The sequence below is a fragment of the Microplitis mediator genome, chromosome 8 (genome assembly GCF_029852145.1).
Source record: "Microplitis mediator isolate UGA2020A chromosome 8, iyMicMedi2.1, whole genome shotgun sequence".
Classification (NCBI taxonomy): domain Eukaryota; kingdom Metazoa; phylum Arthropoda; class Insecta; order Hymenoptera; family Braconidae; genus Microplitis; species Microplitis mediator.
This window is the reverse complement of record NC_079976.1, coordinates 8,359,025-8,382,796: the sequence shown is the minus strand read 5'-3', so window position 1 is coordinate 8,382,796 and position 23,772 is coordinate 8,359,025. Positions and strand designations below refer to the sequence as shown.

General features: G+C 29.7%; 1 protein-coding gene and 1 non-coding gene across 2 annotated transcripts in view; one reads left to right on the top strand and one right to left on the bottom strand.

Annotated features, from left to right (window-relative positions):
• LOC130673162 (43 kDa receptor-associated protein of the synapse homolog) overlaps positions 1-22,927 on the top strand; it is a 45,439-nt gene extending 22,512 nt beyond the window's left edge. Inside the window, exons 5-11 of the mRNA XM_057478095.1 lie at positions 7,210-7,356; positions 8,934-9,093; positions 9,320-9,520; positions 13,592-13,690; positions 13,873-14,064; positions 15,485-15,684; positions 15,759-22,927. Coding sequence (XP_057334078.1) covers positions 7,210-7,356; positions 8,934-9,093; positions 9,320-9,520; positions 13,592-13,690; positions 13,873-14,064; positions 15,485-15,684; positions 15,759-15,957 — 1,198 coding nt within the window. The 3' untranslated portion in view covers positions 15,958-22,927. The remainder of the gene's footprint in view (positions 1-7,209; positions 7,357-8,933; positions 9,094-9,319; positions 9,521-13,591; positions 13,691-13,872; positions 14,065-15,484; positions 15,685-15,758) is intronic.
• LOC130674070 (5S ribosomal RNA) lies at positions 5,159-5,280 on the bottom strand. Its single transcript, XR_008990965.1, has one exon. It is a non-coding gene; the product is annotated as a 5S ribosomal RNA (ribosomal RNA).
• Positions 22,928-23,772: the final 845 nt, after the last annotated feature.

Here is a 23,772-nt window from a genome sequence, read left to right as displayed (position 1 = left end):
CCCTTTTTAAATAAATATTGAATTAATTAAATCCCTTACGGATATTTTGTCTATAAATTTTTTGTCCGCGTATATTTTGTCTGATGGCTATCTAATCGTGTTACCATATTAAGTTTCCTTTTTTTTGAAATGTTTTTAATGTTCCGTCCTGCCCCGGTTTCTTTTAATAAAATTCAAAATTACATTCGACAACAAAAACAATAAACAATGTAATTAAATTTTAATTCACCAATTACTTAAAATTTCACGTTAATAAATCAAACTGATTATTCAATTTCGGTGCTGTCGGTTAGCACGCGAGAATTCGTGTGAAAACGTATTAATGTCAAAAACAGGCAGTTAAGTTAATTTATTTTGCATTCAGTTTATAGAATGAAATCTTAATCATAATTACAATTGAATTACTCAATTTGTTTTAATTAGAAATTAATCGAAGCTTATAATTATTTTTCTGGTTATTTTCAGACTTCAATTATTAAGTATGAAGAAATTTTTAAATCCTAATTATATTAATAATTTGGTAGTTTTAGAAAAAATCCGAATCAGTAATTAAAACTCTTTTAATTTTTATAATCACATTTTATAAAACGGGTACACGCGTTTTTAAAAATTTGAAAATAGCCACAATTATTCCGTTTTTTTTAAATCGTATTTTTGGTGCCGATGTTTTGAAGTCTTAACAACAGACGACTTGTACACTACTTTTTGTTCTGATAGTGTTTAGGTTACAACAAAAATAATTTATTGAAATTTCAGTCTTATGAAGTTTTTGAATCAATTAAAGTAACTATAACTACACTGTAAAAAAATTTTTGAACCCGGTGTAGTGGAAATGTCTCGGTGTAAAAAATTATGTGTGTAAATTATATGTATAATTCATGATAATTTTGCGCTAATAAAATTAATCATAAAAATATTTAAATGTTCAAAATACTATTTAACATCTAAATAAAATTAATGTAGTTATTGATTGAGTAGTAAAAAATATTCAATGATCGTTTGTTGCTCATTAATCAAAATTACGACCCGAGCCAAAAAACAAATTCTAGTTTAGTCCTCAAAAGCCTCAATTCCTATGATGTTTTATTTGTCGCGAAGAAAGTGACTCTATTTTGATACTCAAAATCCTCAATGAGAACTATGAGGTCTAAATGCGAATAATTTATCAATTTTAAATTATAACGAAAACCTCAAAACCCTCAACGAATGAAAAGTTATACTTTGGACTTTGAAAAATTTTAGATAGAAAAGGGAGGGAAGAGAATACGTCGAATGAGACTTTTGAGGTTCAAATGTGGATAAAATAATTCCTTTATGTTTTGAGTATTTTAAGACTCTAATCCAGATTATGTTATTCCAGTTTAGTCCTCAAAGTGGTAAAATAGGTCGTAACTACTACTCTGAGGACTAAACTAGGATAACTTTCTCTACTGCTGTCAATCTTAAAATTCTAAATTGATCTTCAAAAGCTTCATTGAGAACTTTGAGACTTGAATCGGAATTTGTTTTTTGACTTGAGCGAGTAACACGGAATGGTGTAAAAAAAGGAGATCACACAGTGTTAAAATTCGAGGATGGAAAATTTACACCGAGAGAATTTTACACCGTAATTTCACACTACACGGCCGTGTAAAGTTCTCTGGGTCCATTTTTACACCGAAATTTTTTACAGTGTAATGATAAAAAAAAATTTTGAAAAAATTAGTTTTCAATATCGATTATAAGTTGTTTGAGCTCGCAGACAACAGAAAAATTTCACAGAACCCATAGCAATATTCGGTATTAATTATTTGTGACTTGATAAAAAAAGAAAAAAATATTCCCTATATTTTTTATCATTGGCAATATTTCTTTTAAAATTTTTTTACCACACGAAACTGATGGATTTTTTTTCGTTGCTATTCCAGTGGAACTGTACATACTTTTTGTATCACATTTTATATTCTCGGGATACTTCACCGGCACAAAAAAAAATAGCACGACTTCATTGGAGGAGTGTTTTATTCTTTGAATGCATTTTTCGATAAAAGCAGTTCCATCCGCTTCATCGAGCACGTCTTTCATATGCGTACTACAGCAAAGCATATTCTAAAGCTTTCTATCGTCTATCGACTTTCTGTAGGTATATTATCCTTCATATCCAAAAGGTTTACCCAAGAATTCAAAATAAGTTAAAAGAAAGTACAATGGATTTTTACTTCAATCATTCATTTTAAACTTTGCGCCATTTGATAGTCAACTTTGACTCGTCTATTAATATTTATTGTAAGTCATATTCATTTAAATTAGATGTGGCGCAACATAAAGTAAAGTTTTTACCATATACTTTACTTATGTGAATATTCTAAAACCTTTTTCGTGTATGCAAGTTACTTTACGGGTATAAATGTACTGGAACTAAATGTTAAACTCGAGAACTCTATTTAACTTAGACTCTACAGAACTATATAAAGGTATTCGAAACCGCAAATGCCTATTGGCAAATACCAATGACCAGTACTGACCGATATTGACAAATAGAGTACATGGTGTTGCACTTACCGCCTTCCGACGTCCTGTTGAATGCTTGCAGATCACATTCCAAACATTAAGCACATTACATTAAGTAGCTAACTTGAAATATTATGCGAAAAATTCCATTATTATTAATTCATATTTCATTTTCCCGTGTAAAAAAAATTCGTTCCAAAAAGATTCCAAAAAAGTTCTGCATGTGGAACTTCTAAACATGAGACAGATTAGAACTTCGAATAGATTTTTTTTGGAACGTTAGTAATTTTGATGGTAAAAAAAAAAAGTTTTTATGAGCGAATTTAGAGTCAAAAAAGGACGTTCTTGGAAATTTTTTGAGATTTTATATGGACATTTCAAAAAAGTTCCATAATCACCACTTTTGACCTTTTTCGGAAGCTCAAAAAGACGTTCCAAAAACATTCCAAAATAGTTCCAAAGTCACTTTCGACTTTCTTATGGACTAGGAAAGGCATTCCAAAACATTTCAAAATCACTTCTTTTGCATCTTTTGTAGACTAAAGACATTCTAGAAACATGCCAAAATTGTTCAAAAATCACTACTTTTGAATTTTTTATAGAACTAAAAAAATGTCCATAAAAAATTCCAAAAAAGTTCCAAGAACGTCCTTTTTTTACTCTAAATTTGCTCATAAAAACGTTTTTTTTACCATCAAAATTACTAACGTTCCAAAAAAGTTCTATTCGAAGTTTTAATCTGTCTCATGATTAGAACTTCCACATGCGGAACTTTTTTGGAATCTTTTTGGAACTAATTTTTTTTACACGGGTTATCTTAATTGGCATCCAAATTTTTGGTATTGATAAATTTGTGTAGGGGAGAAAAGACCAAAGATATCATTTTTTACCAAAAATGATTTTTTTTTTTTTAATTTTTGTATATAAAATCTCTAGAAAAGTATGAGGTCAGTTGGTCAATGAATACTACGAACATTTCGAAATTTTCACCAAAAATTTGAACCCCTCGTGTTTATTATGAGTTATTTTACAAATCAGCATAAAATTTGACTTGAGGGTAAAATGAACTCCAAAAAACTTTTTTTTTTTTTATTTAATTTTTTCGTAAACTTTTAAAAGGAATCTTCTATAACTATTAGCTATGACTTTGATATTAATTTTTAATTTATTTTTTAAAATTTTAATGCAGAATATAATAGTAGTTTATCTATCGAGTGCGATCGTGTTTAAGACGCGAGTGTGAAGATTGGTGCCCGAGCCGAAGGCGAGGGTACCAACACACGAGCGTCTTAGACTCGATTGTACTAGATAAATACATTAGTTTTTGTGACAGATATTTGAAATTTACTACATTTAGTGCCTATAAATGGCAGGTTATAAATCCGCGTTTATTTATTTGGTAAGATTGTTTTGAGAATTTGTTGAAAATTAGAGAGAAGTCGGTAAGTGGACGAATCAAAATGATGATAAATTTTGTCACAAGATGGCTCGTTAAGTTACTTCGATATTTTTTGGTCGTTTGCTATCGCACATGTAACCAAAAAATATGTTTTGATCCGATGATGACGTCACTATTAGAACGATTAGGTATCTTTTTTACCAGCTGTATCTTATCTAATATTTTTAGCTGCCGGCTATAGGCGCTAAATGTCGTAGATTTCAAGTGTCTGTCACAAAAAAGTTTTTTTCTATTTTCCATTAGTATTTTCTTTATTTTAATTTTAGTAAGCCCGAGAAAATATTCAAATTCAGTGATAAATGTGATAGGAAAATTTACATGGAATTTAATAAAACTTTAATAACAAATTGTTGATCTTGTTTTCGTCAAACTCTTCGACAAGTCAACGCACAATTCTATTATCGTTGATTGTGTATTTGAATGATTAGTAAAAAAAAAAAAAAAAAAAGTTGACGTCCACTTGCATTTACCAATACTTGGTTTTCTCTCGCATGTATAATAATAATAATAATATTCCACCTTTTTTGTGTAAATAAAAAACGTAAATTTAACGTCAAACTTTGTTAGAGTACACTCAGTTTATTTATCAAGTTGACAAGCTTTCATTTATGTTTACTAGACCAATAAACTCCAAGAAATCAACGTCAATCGTACTTCTGATTTTACATTCACGTGATAATTTTTTTTATCTTTCTCTCGTAGATAGAAAAAAAAATCTAAAAAAATATTTGAAACTCAAGCATTTTTTTTTTAATTTTATCACCAGAAGTTAGTTCATGTTTATGAACAAATTGCAGTTGCATTCCTTGTTGTATATTAACTTGAATTCTTGAAATTTCGTGTATAACCGCATGCTTATAAATATTAAATTTTATGTACCGAGAGATTGCAATTGTTCCTCTAGACTCTGGGTTATAACTTTTAGTCTATTGACCACAAACGATAGCTCTATGCTTTTAACAATAGCATTTAAAATTTATTAGTATATTACAAACCAGGGGCAGAAAGTAGCAGATAGCAAATTCTACACATGCTGTTTGAACTGTTAGACTTTCTTCAGAAATGTAATGTATCAATTTAATTTTCCACACACAAATGTCGATTTGGTTGCCTATTAGAATGACAGAAATATTCAAAAGTTTTTTTTTTCTTTCGAATGAATTAAAAATGAAAGTTTATAAAATTATTTCTGTAAAAAAAAAAAAATTGTGACAACAGCACATGGTGTTCCCAAGCGGTCACCCATCCAAGTACTAACCATGCTCAATGCTGCTTAACTTCAGTGATCGGACGAGAACTGGTGTTTATATCAGCGTGATATGGCCGTTGACAATTTTTGTGATTTTCAATGACGCATTTAAATACCTGACTCCCAAAATTTTAATTTCAATCAACTAAGCTGCGAGGATATAAAAGGGAAAATAAGTGAAAAAGGGCAACAAGCAAGAAGCAAATGGTGGAAGGAACTAGAGGGGGAATTAACAAGTGAAAAATTAATTGCAACGTTAAAAGGGGATATAAATAGGGAACTGTGTATACATGTTGGGGAAATTGAAAGACTGTTTAAAGAAAATGATTGTTACAATATAGAATGTCAGAAAAATGCTGACATCGCAATACATGTATAGATACTAGATTAAATAAAGTATAAAATTATTGTAACGCCACTGTGATAAATGAAGCAGAAGGGTGAAATAAGATGATAAGGAGAGTACAAATATGTAGTAAATAAGTAAAAAATTAATATAATGAAAAGGTACAGTTTTGTAAAACACGATATATGTGATACAAATAAAAACGATATTCTATTCTATTCTATTCTAATTTCAATCCATCAAAAAACAAACAAATTTATTGCTAATAGTATATTACACATTAAAATTCGAAAAAAATTTTAATTTTTCACCATACCTGCATCGAAAGTTTAAATTCCTGTCCCTTTTAGCGGAAAGGAAGTCGTACTCCTCTCTTACGAGGAAAGAACAGGGCGGGAGATTAAATTTATCTTGCAGATGTGGTAAAACGAACATGAAATATCGTCCGATTACAGTTCAATTAGTGAGATATCAAAGATCGGTTATCGTCGTTTCTGTACAAAACAATTTAATTCTACATCCCTATCAAAAAGTTCACATAGAATCCACTTAAATGGATCAAAAATCGCATAGAAAGCTATATGTCCATTGGATTTTATGCCGTTTTGGACCCATTTGAGTGGATTCCATGGGAAGTTTTGGATAGGGATATTAACTTATGGAACACGGATCACAATCTTTTTCTAATCGCACAAATAAGATTTGTTTCAAGCAAATAAATCCCATATTTGAATGGACCCAATCAATACTTATTTGAAGCAAAGATATAGTTCATTTGAATGAAATAATGATTTGTTTATAGTTAAAAAATCTCTATTTGAATGTTAGCGCTGTAGCGCTACTTGTTAGCTACAAACAAATATATATTTGAATGAAATAAATGATTTTCTTCAGTTAAATAAATCTTTTTATTTGGCTCAAATAAATTGTTCTCTCAGTGCGGATTATTATAATTCAACAACGTAAATTTTTTATAATATTTTAACAGAAAAAGACATCAGACTACATACGTCCCATGAAATAACAGAGTCATTCGGTTGATCTTACATAAATTCAATATTATTTTAGCTGGAATAATAAATATTTATTTTATCACGACTATAATCCCGTAATTTCATGATGTTAATTTCAACGATATTATTTTTCTTCATACAATTAATAACAAAAAAATTTTCATACTAATTTTCTAACCGCAGCAGATAGTAATCCAATCTAAAGCTTACATTTATCTCCAATTTAGAATACTCGTATAAAATCTCATGTGAAGTTTAGTTGATTTTAATTAAGGAACATCAGGCGTATACATGAATGCAGACGATGAACAGATACAAGAGCTTAACTACCGAAACCACAAAATTAATCTAATCTATCTTAAGCAACCACTGAAGTGTGTTAATTTATTCTGAATGTCATTAAAGTTAACATTGTTGTTGTGAAATATATTTTTATGTTAAAAGATTTAAATAATATGTAAAGTATTAAAATTTGAATCCTTAAAAAAATAATCGACTTAGTTCGTTTATTTACGCAATGTTTAGTAAAATAAATAAATCAAGGAACATAGTTGATTTATTACGAAAATAAACACAGAGGAAAAGTAATTTGCGAATGTTAATCTAAGTCCTGACTCGTTTACTACATAAATATTTATCATTTGTTTAATAGGGATAGCATAGACTTTGCGCACCGGCAGTTGGGGATTTCTGACGAGCTGGACTCGCCAAACATGCGGGCTGAAGCTTATTTAAATTTAGCCAGGGCACATGAGAGACTTGGTGCTCTTGAGAGGGCATTGGCTTATGCCCGACACAGGTATCATTAATTTATTTACCATTTGCTCAAGACGTTTTACACGATTTTCTATTTTTTGTTAAATTTGAATTTTGTCTTCACAAGAAATTAATAAATTACTAAATAAATATTTTATGGAGTAAAAAATATGAAATAAAAATTTTCCAAAAATTTTTTTAGTTTTTAAAATTCTATACACTGTAAAAACTTTTCGGAGTGAACGTGGATTAAATCCGGAGTGAATAAGAAGCGGATGACTGTTTATTTATTTAATTTTCTTGGAGTGAAATTTTCTCCGAAGGGGAATTTCTTTTAAAATTAAAACTCCGAATCGGAGTGAATGTTTTTGAAAACTCCGAAACTCCGAGTATTTAAATAAAATCCGTAATCACTCCCACTTCACTCCCGATTTTTTAAAGTGTATAAGAAAAAAAGAATGAAAAAAAAAACGAATCATTAAAATATAAAAAAAAGCGTGTGTTAAAATTCTGATTATTGAATTTTTAACACTTTCGTGTGTCAATTTAATACATAGTATTTATCTTGTTTGAACTGACAGAATCGATTGATTTTTTAACACACAGAAATGTTATTTTATACGAAAGTAACACTTCTATATGTTACTGTCAAATCAACACACAAAATATCTTAATAAATAAATAATCTCGACCATCACAAAAGAATTCTTGGAAAATTTGATACGGCTAACATATACGTGTGTAACTTTTTTAACACTTACTATATGGTATAATAACATATAGGGGAAGAAGGGGGGGGGGGGGGCAAAATGGGATGCCTAGACTTTGAAAACCTACGAATATCTTTTAGCCAAACGGGATCACAAAATTTTTTTAACAGAAATGATTAAAGAATTATGATAAGGGGTTTACTAAAGGGGGGTTTATTTGAAACATTATATGTTTTGGCTCGAAAATTCAATTTTTTCGAATTAATCGAATAGTGATTCAACATAAAACTTTGAATTAAGTTATTTTAAGGTCCAAATCTTCACTATCAACTCTTTTTTATACTAAATACATAGCAAAAAGTTTCAAAACATAAAACAAGCGAGAAACAAACATTGAGTATTGCTGGGGGCCCGTTTTACCCAACTGTTCAGGATTTTTTAATTTTGATAGACACAGCAAATTAACACCAAATCTCAGCAGAAGGAAAAAAAAGGGAAACAAGCTGAAAAACTCACATTATAAAAATTTTTTGAGGGGACCCATTTTGCCCCACATTTTTTATTTTTAATGGACAGAACCAATTAAGGTCAAAAACTTGGCAAGGCAGTACAAAAAAGTAAAACAAGTAAAATAAGTGAGGATTTGAAAATTTTTTCTTAAGGGGCCCATTTTGCCCCCCCCCCTTCCCCTAAATAAATGTAAACCGTTCGATTTACTCACGATATATGTTGATTTTGACGAATCCTTTTTTACTGTGTAGGATATCAAAGCATCTAATTTTTCAAATTTTGAGATCTGAAAATTTAGATAGATCTGTAGAGATCAATATTCCAAAAAGGCGAATGAAAATTTAGAAAATTGAAGGCATAAAAAATAATAATTATAATTTAATGAAATCTGAAATTTCAGTCTTTACAATGAGTGTGATCAGTGTGCGACTGCTGGATTAGTTCATTTGACAGTAGGCAGAGTACATTTAGAATTAGCCGGATTCTGCAAAGCGCTGGAAGCTTTTCAGAGGGCTCACAAAATTGCTCATTCTATTCAGGATCCTTCGCTAGAACTTCAGGTACATCAACATAAATTTAAAAACTCACATAAACTTAAAATATTTACACTCCCGGCTCTATTTATGTTGGTAGTCTCGAGTATCTTGGATTCAAGAGTTGAATAAGAGTTCATAAAGTTTTACACCATGTTTACACTGCTGTTCCAAACTGACAATTATATACATATATAGTACCCCGTATAAATGTTGTATACAAGTTGTTAATACTATTGTGATAAATTTTTAGGTATATGTGGGGCTGTCTGAATTATTCTGTCGTCTTCAAGATGCCGAGAAGAGTGCAAGATATGCAGCTCGGGCGTATGATCTCTCAAGAAGTTTACAGCTTGCTGATTTGAATTCTAGACATCACCGTGCGGCCTTGTTGCAAATGGCAACAGCGCTAAGGAAAAAAGGCGAACTTGGTGATGCCCATGATTATTGTTCGGTAATAATTTTACATTTTATTTTATACTAATATAGAAAAAATTCGGGCGAAATACGCGACCTAAAATATTCTCTAATCAATTTCTTTTAACTTCCCCTTCTAACTTTCCCCAAAAAAAAAGTTAATACGCATAGAGATTTAGGTATATTATTTGATAATAAACAAACTTTTAACTTTCATATTGAAAAAATGGTTCTGGCTGCGTATAGGGCATTAGGCTTTATTATCAGAGTGTGCAAAAATTTTAACAACCTTAAAGCAGTCAAATTACTTTATGTATCACTGGTCAGACCTAAACTTAAATATGCAGCTGCGATTTGGTCTCCCAGTAATTGTAAATATATAAATACAATTGAAAGGGTTCAAAAAAGATTCGCAAGGTTTTTTGTATGGATGAAGACGGGCACATATCCTGATAAAAATTCTAATTACTCTGAACTCTGCAAAGAGACAAATCTATTGACTCTGGAGGATAGGAGAATATGTGCGGGTGCTGTTTTAATTGCCGGTATCATCAAAGGGAGCACCTATTGCCCTGATATCCTAGCGCAGATTCCTATGTAGTGCCGTCACAGAGTAATAGATCTAAAAATGTTTTTTATCTGTCTTCCTAGATCAAACTTTGCGCAATCCTCTCCACTATATAGACTATTAACTATTTGTAATAACATTAATAGACATGCTGTGGAATCAATTGATTTTATATGTACGAGCTCTCCAATAACTGCAAATATTATAGCACGTATTATATCTAACGCCTCTGAGGCAACTTAGTTTAAGTACATCATAGATACTATACATTATATTTTTTTTTTGTATTCGGAATCTTTGTACAACTAATGGCCCTATCATTGGCATTTGCTGTTGGGCCTTGTTAAATAAAAATAAAATAAAATAAAAAAAAAGGGAGCGAACCGAGCTCGAAAACAGCAGAAAGTTTTTGAGTCGGCTAACAGTGTCAACCATTTTTCAGATTTTTTATTCTATAAATTGGCTCTAAACCCTCAGTTATAATTTAGAGTCATTTCTGTTCACCTTTTTGGGTGTCAAAAAAACCTATTCCGTAATTTTTTTTCATCAAATAGATATCCATATTATCAACACCAGCAGATGTACTCGTGTATTATGGGGAGAGGGGGCACATTTCGGGTTTTGCACTGAGTCCAGTTTTCGCTTGGATTTAATATTAACAATTTTACTATATTATTTTTTTAAATTAAAAAAAATGTTTTTAAGGTGGCCCATTTTGCACACTCAATTTTTTTTCTAAGTGTGTCCATTTGTAATTAACTGACCATAACTAAGCATTCAAAAAAAAATATTTTTATTTAAAAAATGTCTCATTTTGCCCCAACTTCTGCTATTAATTTAATTTTTTTATGTTATTTATTAAATTTATTTAATAATAAATAATATTTCTGATATTATTTATTTGCTTTAAAATAATTTAATTAACAGTTTAATTTGATGAATAAGATTATTAGTGAACCGATTAAAATTTTGATCGACTAAAATATATAATTACATTTAGATATTATTAACAGATTAATAATAAAATAATATATATTTGTATGACAAGATATAATTATTAGTAAAGCGGACACTTAATAGATGGGATAATATTCAATTTGATATTGAGTAATCTGTAATACTGTAAAACCCATCACTTGCTTTCATATAATTGGAATGGCAAATAGTATTATATTTCAATTTATAATCCTTTGAGTAACAAATGACATTGGGTGAGCGATGAGTCACGATATATACAAGCAATTTGATCAGTTTGTGAGTTTTTATATTTTTATGCCAGTAAATTTCACCCACTAATAATATCACAAGCAAATGCTACAAATAAAATTTTATTTTAAGCTCTTTTTGGTTCATGGGTCAAAGTAACCCAATAGTTTTTTTTTTTAGATTTTATAGAAATCGAGCCTTTGAAAGTTGACTCGATCTATGTGACCCCATGCGGAGAATGCACGATTTTCAGAGTGAGGGATTGGGGTTAATCAGACTGAACACATGAAATGTTTTTAGCCGGATTATATTTCACCGTTGGTGGAGTGAACGTTCTAATTCACAGGGTCCCAAATTTGACACCTTGCGTCGTGTAACTTTCACACCGACAGTGCTAAAAATTTTAACACCAAAATCATTCCCACCACACTGCGAACTCAAAATTTTTTACAGTATACTGTAAGAAATTTTTGGTGTAAAAATGTTCCTCGAAAACTTGACACTGTCTGCCTGATGTTAATTGATCATGTGAAATTTTCTTGGTGTGAAATATCAAACGGTGTACTTTTAACACGGTACGAGTGTTTTCCTTGACACCGTTTGGTGTTATTACCTCGAATATTGCCCGGTGATATAATCTACAGTTAAAAATTATGGAATAATATATACTCTATAAAACGAATTAGTGAAAATCATGTGACAATGACTGTTTGGCAGTGAAAAGTATACGAGTATTTGAATAAGTGACATACTTTTTACTAGTAAACAGTCAATATATATAGTCACTATTTTCAGTATTTAAAATGTAAGAGTAGATTACAGCACTATAGTCCACTGACTTTACTCTTACCCGTTGTAGAACCTAATTTGCTAGTGGAATTTTATTGTTCTATTTTATGTAAAAAAATCCGTAGATTACGAAAATAATAATAAAAAAGCTCAACTCCCCCGCGTTTTTTTAATAAATAATAAAATTACACTAGGGTCGCTGTGACACCGTGTATTTTCATCAAATAACTTATATAATAATAATAGTAACTTAATTTTTTTCGCGAATATAATAACCTGCAAAGGTTTTATTTTTATGGTTTCTAACTCAGAATTTTTCGCCCTTTAATACAATACCAATTTTAATAGGGCTTTACAGTAATATATATGTTATTTGATGAAAATACACGGTGTCTTAACGACCCTAGTGTAATTTTATTATTTATTAAAAAACGCGGGGATGTTGAGCTTTTTTTATTATTATTTTCGTAATCTACGGATTTTTTTACATAAAATAGAACAATAAAATTCCACTAGCAAATTAGGTTCTAATACAACGAGTAAGAGTAAAGTCAGTGGACTATAGTATATCATCATTGTTATTGATGTAGATTATTTTAACCCTTTAGCACTCCCGTGTTTTTTAGTGTATCGCCTGCACTACAGCGACATCTTATAATTTGAACAGTGTCCTGTGAGCAAAATACTCATAACGGGAGTGCTGACGGGTTAAAATGAAAAATGAATGTCTAGTGTCAAAGTAATTGGGAGTTTAAGTAGGGGAAGGGGGGGGGGAATAGGGCAGGGTAGGCAAAACGGGGTACCCCCAAAATTTTATATTTTAAATGATTTTTAAATATTCCAAAATCACTTTTGTAAATATAATTAAGCGTTATTTTGATTTTTTTTTTTTTGTTAAACTTATTCAAAAATCAGTTGTCAATTGAAAAATATTAATGACATTTGTTTTATGATAAAAACTATTAAAAATTTATTTTTCTTCTTTTGTATCCAATAATCATGCAAAATATAATTTTTCTTCATATAAATTACTTGCAAAAAAGTTTAACTTAATCAAATTCATTTAAAATCCAGAATTTTTTTTTTTCTTTTTTAGGGGTACCCCATTTTGCCCGCAAAAATGACAAAAATTTTTTTTTAACAGTAACTGAAAATTTTTTCTATTTACTTTGAATATTATTAAAAAAAAAAGATTTAGTGTATTTGAGTCCTCGAAAACTTGGCATTTCCTTACGTACCCCGTTTTGCCCCTCCCTCCCCTAAATTACTTGTACATTTACACCATTGGCGATGTGAACGTTCTAATTCTAAGATCAATTAAATCATTCCCATCAAACCGTGAAATTTTTTACAGCAGGAAGCTCTTAGAGCCAAAAAGGCGTCTATAAATATAAGTCCTTTTGGAATTAGTAACGCGGTTTGATAAAAAATACGTTTTAAAAATTCATTATTTGAAGTGGATTTAATATCAATTCAAATAAAAATACGTATTTATAATACATATCTGTAGTATGTACATATGTAACGCTTTATTATTTGTTATAGGAAGCCACCCGGTTGTCCCTTGTATCTGGAGATCAAGCCAGTTATGCTCGAAGTATACGAATAATGGGAGATATCTACCGTAAAAAATCAGAAATCAATGTAAGAAATAATATCATAATTTATTCTTCTATTAATTTATAATTAGCTTGTCCTTATTTTATTTTAAACGAGTTGCTATAACACAAAGTTAGTTTAACTCAAGTTGATTTAGTGCATTTAACAGGCATCAGAAACAGTTTGAATGTATGTAACAGTTGGTGACAAAGTTTGACGTCTTGCAGAAAGCCTTTCGACAATACGAGAGTGCTATGGGATCGGCAGCAGCGACTGGAGATCGATTGTGTCAAATGGAAGCTATGGATGGTGCTGCCAGGTGTCTCGAAGCTTTACGACTTCAACACAAAATCTGTAATTGCCGACCGTTAGAATTCAATACAAGGCTACTCGAAGTTGCAAGTTCTGTTGGTGCCAAGGTAACTTTTTTTTTTTTACTTTTTAAATTTTTTAATTCGGATGATTTTTTTTTTTAATTTTAAATTTTGTTTTTGTATCAAAATGAAAAATCTACACGGAAAGAAAATTATGGAGACGGTTTCCATAATTCTATAAAATTTTTTCACCAACATAGGAACTATGCACTGAGAGAACAATTTATTTGAGCCAAATAAATAGATTTGTTTGACTGATTAAAATCATTTATTTCATTCAAATATATAATTATTTGTTTGTAGCTAACAAATGGCGCTTCAGTGCTAACATTCAAATACAGATTTGTTAACGATAAACAAATCATTATTTTATTCAAATGAACCATATCTTTGCCTCAAATAAGTATTGATTGGGTCCATTCAAATATGGAATTTATTTGCCGGAAACAAATCTTATTTGGCTCAAATAATTTGTTCTCTCAGTGTGACTATAAATTATGGGAGCAGTTCCTATAATTATAGGGATTTTTCCCATAATTATAGGAATGGTTCCTATAATTTATGGGAACCATTCCTATAATATTATAGGAACCATTCCTATAATATTATGGGAGTAGTTCCCATACTATCATGAAAAAATTAATTTAAAGAAAAGTGTGATAATCACTTCAACAATACACAGAAATATTAACAAATATAAAAACAAAAATTCAACCATTGAAGAAAAAATTCGTATTTGGCAAAAACATTATAGTTTTTAACAAAATTTCTTTTTTTTAAACAAATTTAGCGTCGAAGAAGCTTCATTTGAATCTCTCCATATCATGAGGGAAATTTCTAATGAGTGTGAATGTAGCAGACATCAGACAAATTTTAAATTATTAATAAACCGAGTAAATAGTTAATGAAATAAAATTCTAAAAAATGCGCATTTAAAAAAATTTGAAATTAGCAAGTGCATTTTTTATAAATAGTTTTTTTTTTAATTATTTACCCTATTTATTTATAATTTTAAATTTGTCTGATGTCTGCTACATTCACACTCAAAATTTCTACACTATTTTGCAAAAAAAATTTTTATGATATTATGGGAACTATTCCCATAATGCATAGCAAAAGTTCTCACAATTTTCTTTCCGTGTACTGTTTAATTTCAAGTAAAAGAAAATGACCCCTTTTTTAATCACTTAAAAATATTTAATCTCCTTTTAGTTAAAAGAAATTATCATAATCACAGATAATAATAACAGTAAGAGCAAAAATATAACACATTTAAAACAAAAGAATCAGCTGAAGAAGCTTTTGTAGATAAAAAAAATATATATATGCCAGGGCCACAAAGATACGAATCAGTATTGTCTTCATTGTCTTCTCACGTTCTTTGGATTAAACATCAGACTTAAATAATATTTTTTCTCTTTCCCTCTTAAAAACTTTCCCAACCTTTTTATTTTAACTTTTTTAGTTACTCGTGAGAACTGTGCGATGCAGGCTATCGCGAATCTACGGTTCTCTAGGAGACGAAGAACAAAAAAATCATCATGAAAGAATAGCTGCTGCCACTGAAGAAGACTTGGAGCTGAGATGTGGTGGATGCAATGAGTCTTTTGGTTTAGAAGCTGATACTCTTGAAGCATTGCCGTGTTCACATATTTTACATGCGAGGTAAAAATAACAGTAATTAAAATTGTAATCATTTTTAGAGAATTTATATTTATTTATAATGCTTTTGTTTACAGATGCGCGTATGATATATTAAAGAGACGCGATAAAAAGAAAAAACGTCTTTGTCCTGATTGTCATAAATCCGTAAGCTCACGTTTATATTTACACTGCGATGATGCTCATGATTTAAACCAGAGTTCATTGAGCTTGGCGTCATTAAAAGCAAGCAGTCTTGCTACTTTGAATGACTGTCATGCTACTAGTAGTGTTTAATTTATTTTTCACAAACTTATCGTTTATTTATTACTTATTTATATAATTTAATTATGTGCGAGATAAATTATTTATTATATGTATATTAATTGCACTAATTTTTATTTTTAGTATCACTATAATTACAGCCAATTAATTATTCATACACTGTAAAAAATCGGGAGTGAATCCGGATTCAATTTCAATCCGAATTCACTCCGCATACGGAGTGAATTGGGAGTTTTTTTTAGCGGAGTGATCTCGGAGTGTCACGGATTTTCTTTCACTCCTAATTCACTCCGGTCCGGAGTTTTAACATTTAAATTAATTTATATTAAACTATTAAACAGTGTGTGTGTGTGTGCGGGTTCACGTATGCGAGTGCGAGAGCGTGTGTGTGTCGGGTGTGAGCGTGTGTGCGGGAGTGTGTGTAAATGTACGTGTGTGGGTGTGTGTACATGCGAGTGCGCCATTGCGTGTCCGAATATGTGTGTGCGTGTGTGTGTGTGCGTATCAGCTGATCAGCAATGTAATACGCGAGTTTTTACTTCGATTTTATTTAGTGGAGTTATTTTTTATTAATAATACTTACAAAATTCCGCTCCGAAGTGAATTTCACTCCGAGGTGAGTGAATAATTAAAAATTCATTCACTCCGCATTTACTCCGGATTTAATCCGCATTCAGTCCGCGAATTTTTTACAGTGTAGACTTCTTTTTAATCGTGTAAATTTATAACTTTCACAGCCGAAGCTCCAACGAAAATTACTGTCAAATTTATAATTTATTAACGTGTTCAATATCCCGTCGTCGATTCCATAAAAGCGTAATATAGCAGAGTATCGTCAAGTGGCATAAGGGCGTATGAAAATAATTTTTTTGCCTTGAGGGTGTACTTTAAATCATTCCCGTCCGGTACTCAAGTCGACGAACTCACAAAATAAATTCTTACATCAAAATTATCCAGCAAAATTGATATATTAATAATTCCGAAGTTAGCCGACAATTAACGGTTACGTAACAAATGATCCGAGGACAATTGATCCGCGACAATTGATCCTTACGACGATTGATCCGTCGATAAAATGCGTGTAACATGAAAAATTACGCCCTTTTTTCACTAATTTTGTGTGCGTGTAACATAAAAAATATACTCACACACAAATTAGTGAAAAAAGGGTGTAATTTTTCATGTTACACGCATTTTATCGACGGATCAATCGTCGCAAGGATCAATTGTCGCGGATTAATTGTCGCGGATCAATTGTCCTCGGATCATCGGTCGTGTCACCCAATTAACAATTTTCGGATTTTTTTTCAGAAATCAATTACGAAAAAAAAGGACACTAAAAATATGCGCACGTAGAAAATAAAAGAATCTACAGGTGCAAATTTTTAAATAACTTTTTCTTCTATAATTTATCGTTTTTAAAAAAATTCAAAATTTATTAGACGTCGGCCAACTTCAGTACCATAAATTGATATATTATGCAAATTTGATATATTTTATAGAAAATTACGTAAAATCAGAAATTTGTAGACTGTTATCAAAAATTAAAAAATTTTTTTTACGCCTCTATGACATTTGTATCGCGATATCTGGTAATGCGCGTTTACCATCTCCCGACAAAAGATCCTCGACAAAATATCCCCCAACAAAAGATCCACCGACAAAATATCTCCGGACATAATATCCCCGACAAAATATCTTTCGATATAATTTTGACAATTTTCCTGGAAAACTAGCATTCTCATAAAACATTTAAATAAAAAAGAGAAATTTTGCTGATAGGATATTTTGTCGGGGATATTATGTCCGGAGATATTTTGTCGGGAGATCTATTGTCGGGGGATATTTTGTCTGTGAGTTATTTTGTCGGGGGATGAAAACGCGCGGAATCGCAATATCTATTTTGTGAAATGAATAAAAAAAGAAATTAAGATTAAAAATAAATAAAACGTCAAATATGTGAATTTATATTCTTATGACGCAATACAGAAAAAATAAATATGTTTAGACAATTGTTGAAGTATAAAGGTGATTGTTAAAGAATAATAGATTATTAATAAATATCTAGAGCAGAAATATACCGAACCAAAAGCATGCGGTTCTTTCTATAGAAAATAAATTTCAATGCCAATTAAATACAGATATAATTCACCGTATCGATATTGTGATAATTATAATTATTTAAATTTAAACGAATATTCTTTACGTGAATTAGGTATTTAAAATTTATTTTCTTTTGATGTATCGAGTACTTTTTTTGCGGTCATTTTCCTGCGGTTATTTTATTACGGAACCTTAGAAATTTATGATAAAATTTAAACCGAGTATTATTTTATGTAAAATATAAAAGTTATTGCCATCATTAACTGAATTTGAATACTTACTACTATTAGAAAGACTAATAAAATTTTATTGATATTAAATAATTAAATCAATATCGATCGAATGTTAATTATCTCCAAACTTTCTCTTTCTTCCTTTATATGTGGACTTATATTTTTATCGCTATAGAAATCGGTGCTACAAATAAATAAATAAATAAATGAATGAATAAATAAATATAAAAAACAAAAATATACATGATATAAATAGATGCTCGTATATATTTATGCAAAAGCGAAATTAGCAAAAGATATTTTGAAAATAACGTAATAATAATAATAATAAATAATTGAAATAATTAAAAATAACTGTTTATCTTGCACACAATTTTATTATTCATTTTTCACACTATTGTAGTTTTAATTAAAATATTTTATTCTGCTCATAATTATAAAGAATTAATAACAATCAGATTAATTATATATAGATATATATATTTCTCTTAACTCTTCGAACTAAACTTAAAAAAAAATCTTCATTTAAAAATTAGTCTATCGAGTTTTTATTTTCGAATTCATTCTTTTCCTAAAATTTTAATTTCAAAAGATAGGAAAAGAAATTTACTTTTATTGAAGCCCTATTTAAAAGAACGATTATTAATTCAAAAACGTTATCTATGATAAATATTCGAATTAGAAAAAAATTTTGAACTTCGTTAAGACATTTCACAATAAAAAAAACTCGAGTTTTGAAAATCGGGGTGAAAAAAACTTTCGAAATTTTTGAATTTTCTTAGCGGGCAATCAAAAATTGGAAGAAGACTTTTTTGAAAATTAATTATTGTTGAACCCCGGGTCAAAAATAAAACTTGATTCAGGTTCGCTTTACCTTATTTTCTTTTGAAGCTCGATTTGCCGGCGATTTTTCGATAAGATCTCGACTTTTTCGACTTAAATTAAATTTTTTTCAACTTTTTGAACTTTTTTCATCTTAGTTTCAACTTATTTGTATTTTTTGATCTTAATTTAACTTATTTGTCTTTACTTCGAGCACGATAGTCATTTACCTTACTTTTGACTTGCTGAACCAAGTCGAAAAAAAGTTATTTATTCGCCTTACTTTCGCATTAATATATAAAAATTATTTCACCTTAGTTTTGACTTTTTTGTAATTTAAGTCGAATAAGTCTAAACCAAGTCAATTTCGACTTGATCTTGATTTTTTCGTTTGAAAATTCAAGTCGAATAAGTTAAAACCAAGTCAATTTCGACTTGATTTCAACTTTTTCGTCTTAAGGCTGGGCCGTACTAAACGAATTTTTGAATTTTACTTTTCTTTTAATTTATTAATCAATTGTTATTACACAAAAAATGTGAAAGACAAACTTTTTCGGAAGGTTTTCATCATTTAAGTGACGTAATTATTCAAAACGTAATTAGAAACGTAAAATTCGAAAATTCGTTTAGTACTGCCGACCCTTAAATCGTGACTCAGTAAGTTAGTTAAGTCTAAACCAAGGCAAAAACTCAATTTATTTCATATTTCCGTGAAAAAATGTCGAGTTTGTCTTGTGAAAAACCGCTCCAAATTTCGACTTGGTAAACCAAATCTTAATCAAGTTTTATTTTTGACCCGAGACTTTACATAAAAAATAACTAGAAATGTCAAAATTACAGTTGCGAAAACATACTAAATAAAAAATTTTTATACAAATGTCAAGGTATGTTCAAATATAATTATAATTTAATTATTATTTTGACGCTTTGACTCTTAAAGAGTCCGAAGAAGTTCAAAATTTTTAACGTCAAGTTCATTAGCTGTAATTTTGACACGATAGTGAACGTTTTTGGAAAATTTTCCGGCCGGTTAGTTTTTTTAACGCACCCTTATTGACATCTACAGTCAACCCGAGTAACTTGCGCTGTCAGAATAATCTAAATCCTTCTTAAAAAAAAACCCTAGCTTTATTTGTACCGTGAAATTGAGTATTTTCGGAATCTAAACCTTCTGTTGATTACGTGAATAAAAAAAAAACTTCAATTATTCAAGCCATGCCTGACTATTACCCATAAAAAAAGATGTAAGCTGACGAAATATGGCTAGATCTGACCAGATAAAATTATATCATTAGATATATATTTTTATTTGACCAGATCAACTGTATGTAAAATACTTATTTTTAATTACATATATTTATTTATAAATAAATATCTTACGTGCCAAATAATAAATGTGTTACAACCTGCCAGAAAATAAAAACATTTAGGTATTATCCGTTCCGTTAATTAATAAATACTGAATATAAATGAAATCATAAAAAAAAAAATTTTTTAAAACCATGTGTATGATAATTAAAATAAAATTTTTGTAACATATACTAGAAACGTACGCCATCAAATACCTGCAGTCGGCAGCTAAAAAAATTATATATAACACAGTGGGTCATAAATATAAAGAAACAGTCGAATTCCATTAACTTAGACAGTTAGCCTACGGTAGGAGTAGAAATTTCCTGCAAACTCCGCCTTATCAAATTTCCCCTCCTTTAAAGAGTAAACTACAGCGCATGCGTTCTTACATCACATGAATGATACATATGTACATATATAAATATATGTACACGTAAAAATTATAGCTTCGGGTGGAAGACAGCGTAGCTCGTAGTGGGGGTCAAGATTGAGGAGAAGTTCCGAGTTAATGGAATCCGACTGTACTTAATCATTCGAATTGTAACATCAGCCGTGCAAAAAATATTATTTTTTAGTTGCATGCACTATAGCTAGCGTGCGAAAAATATCGAAGTAACTCATCGAGTCATCTCGCGACAGAATTTTCATCATACTTCAAGCGCCCTTTATTACCTGCTGCCAATAGACACTCATCGGCGTACTTTTCGAGTATTTCTTACAAAAACTACCCTGATAGCCACCCTAACCGTAAATTAACTACAAGCTACTACCGTATTCTAAAGGTAACTTAAAGAAAAGTGTTGGAGAGCAAGCAGTTACCTTTAAGTTGACAGTAAATTGTCTGTTAACTTGAATTCAATTTGACTACAAGTGTTACTGTTAGACAATGACGTTAAGTTGATTAAAAGTTTCACTTAAAATAGACGGCAAGTTCTTCTGTCATATTACATTCAGATGACGGCAGTAGATTTGCATTAACTTGCACGCAAGTATTATCCAGCCGAGGCTTACCAGAAATTTGTCGTTAAGTTAGCCAAAAACGTTTCACTGCAGAACTTGCTGATCAAAGGTGTGGCTATTAAGGGAATGTATATATCTAGTACAATTACGTATAAGACGCTCGTTGCCAAATTCGTCTTCGGCTCGCTACAACCCTAGCTAATCCGAATTACGGTAATTTACCGCATTTGCCGTAACTTAGCGTAAAAAACAGTACTTCTAAAACAAGTTTTCCGCAATTTGCAGTAATTTACGGCAATGTACATTAATATACGGTATTCTGCACTGAATTACGGCAATTTGCCATAATTTGCAGCATTTCCACTGTAAGAACTGGATTTTTTTTTATTTTCACAGTTTTTACAGAGCAATACTTAACTCTACAGTAAATTTTCGTTCTCTTACTGCACTTTCGCGGTAAAAATATCGTACTTTTGCCGCAAAATACCGTAAATTGCGGTAATTTAACGTAATTCGGATCCGTCAGGAAATTCGCGTCTTATACACAATCGCACTTGATATATAAACAACTATTTTGATTGATTCAAATAATTTTAATCTTGTCAATCTTTTACTCACTGCCGTGATTGATTTTTTCATAAAATTGAAAATAAAAAAAACTCCTCAAAGAATTCTCATGTATGACATTAAATAATTTAAAAAAATAAATATAAAAACAAAGAGGCAACGATTGGAATTATACGTTCATACATTGCAGTGGATGGTAATAAAATAAATAAATATAAAATATATATATATATATATATATTTATTAGTACATACGATGATAATAATTTTAATTAAATTATAAATATTTTTTGTTATGCTGAATAATTGCAGGTGTGCAATTGATAATTATAAGAAACGAAAAAAAAAATTTTAATTAATTAATTAGAGGAAAAAAAATAAAAATAAAAGTAAAGTCATAAGAGATAAGCTAATAAAATATATGAAATTTATTTCTGTTGTTAAGAGTGTACGTGCTAATTAGCACTCTAATAATACACGCACAATCAGAAATGTCTGTAGAGACGCGCACTGCACACTTAACTTGTAAAACAAAAACAAATGCTCATTGAAACAAAAAGGGTTTTAATTAACAAATTAAATAATATGAAATTTCATGTTAATTAATTTATTATTATTTTTTAAATTTAAATTACCTTATGTGAATACTGAAACTTAGCGATAAAAGCACAATTGTAAATTAAAAAGTGGGCAGTAGAATACTTATGTCTAAATAAAGCGAATTAATGTATTTAAAAATGTTTGAATTTCAAAATTTAATGTAAACTAATAATATTTATAGTGTTGAGGAGATATTTAATAAAATTAGTGGTATTTTAATTAATAAGTACCATAAATATGTCTAAATTATATGTGAGAAACGTGATGGAACACGTGAAAAAATAAACGACGGACGAGTACCTCAATTGAAAAAAAATAAATGTTATTAAAATAAAAATATAATTCAATATTGTTTTATGTTACTGTTGTTCTTTATTTTTCCTTACTAATTATTTTTGCAATTTACTACTGAAAGTTTTTTTTTAAATTTTTTTAGTTGTCTATTACACAGGTCACCAAAAAAATTTTTTTAACCTGATGTGTACTGATATTAAGGACATTCTCAGACAGTGCCCCCCACTTTTTAAAAATATGCAATGACTTTCAACTGTCATAATCGTATTAAAATTTGATTAATTAATTAATTAATTAATTAACAAAAAAATTAAAACCTTAATTGAAAAAAGGACAACGTAGTCGTAATTTCGTGGAGATAAAGAATTTAAAAAAAATTACTTACAATTGATATCAATTGGGAGTTAAACGAAATTTGTTGAATAAATTTTGGCTAACAAAATTTAAAAATTCAAATTATAAAATTGACATGACGATTTTACTGAAATTTATTTAATGAATTTTGTTTAACTTCTAAATAATATCAAGTGTAAATAATTTTTTTTTAAATCTATCTATCGGCGAAATTACGACTACGTTGTCCTTTTTTCAATTAATGCTTTAATTTTTTTTTAATTAATTGATAAAAATTTTATACGCTTATGACAGTTGAAAGTCACGAAAATTTTTAAAAAGTGGGGGGGCACTGACTGAGAATGGCCTTAAAAATGGAAAAAAAAACTTTGCACCATAACTACACCGGAAGTTAAAAATCACTGCCCTGTTTAAAGAGAAGAAAGTCGGTTGTTTTTTTTGTTTTTTATGAGAAACAAGTGATAAAAAAATAGCAAAAATTTAAATTTCCAGATACAGATCCGATAAAAAATAGTATACACCACAAACGGGGAAGGTGGAC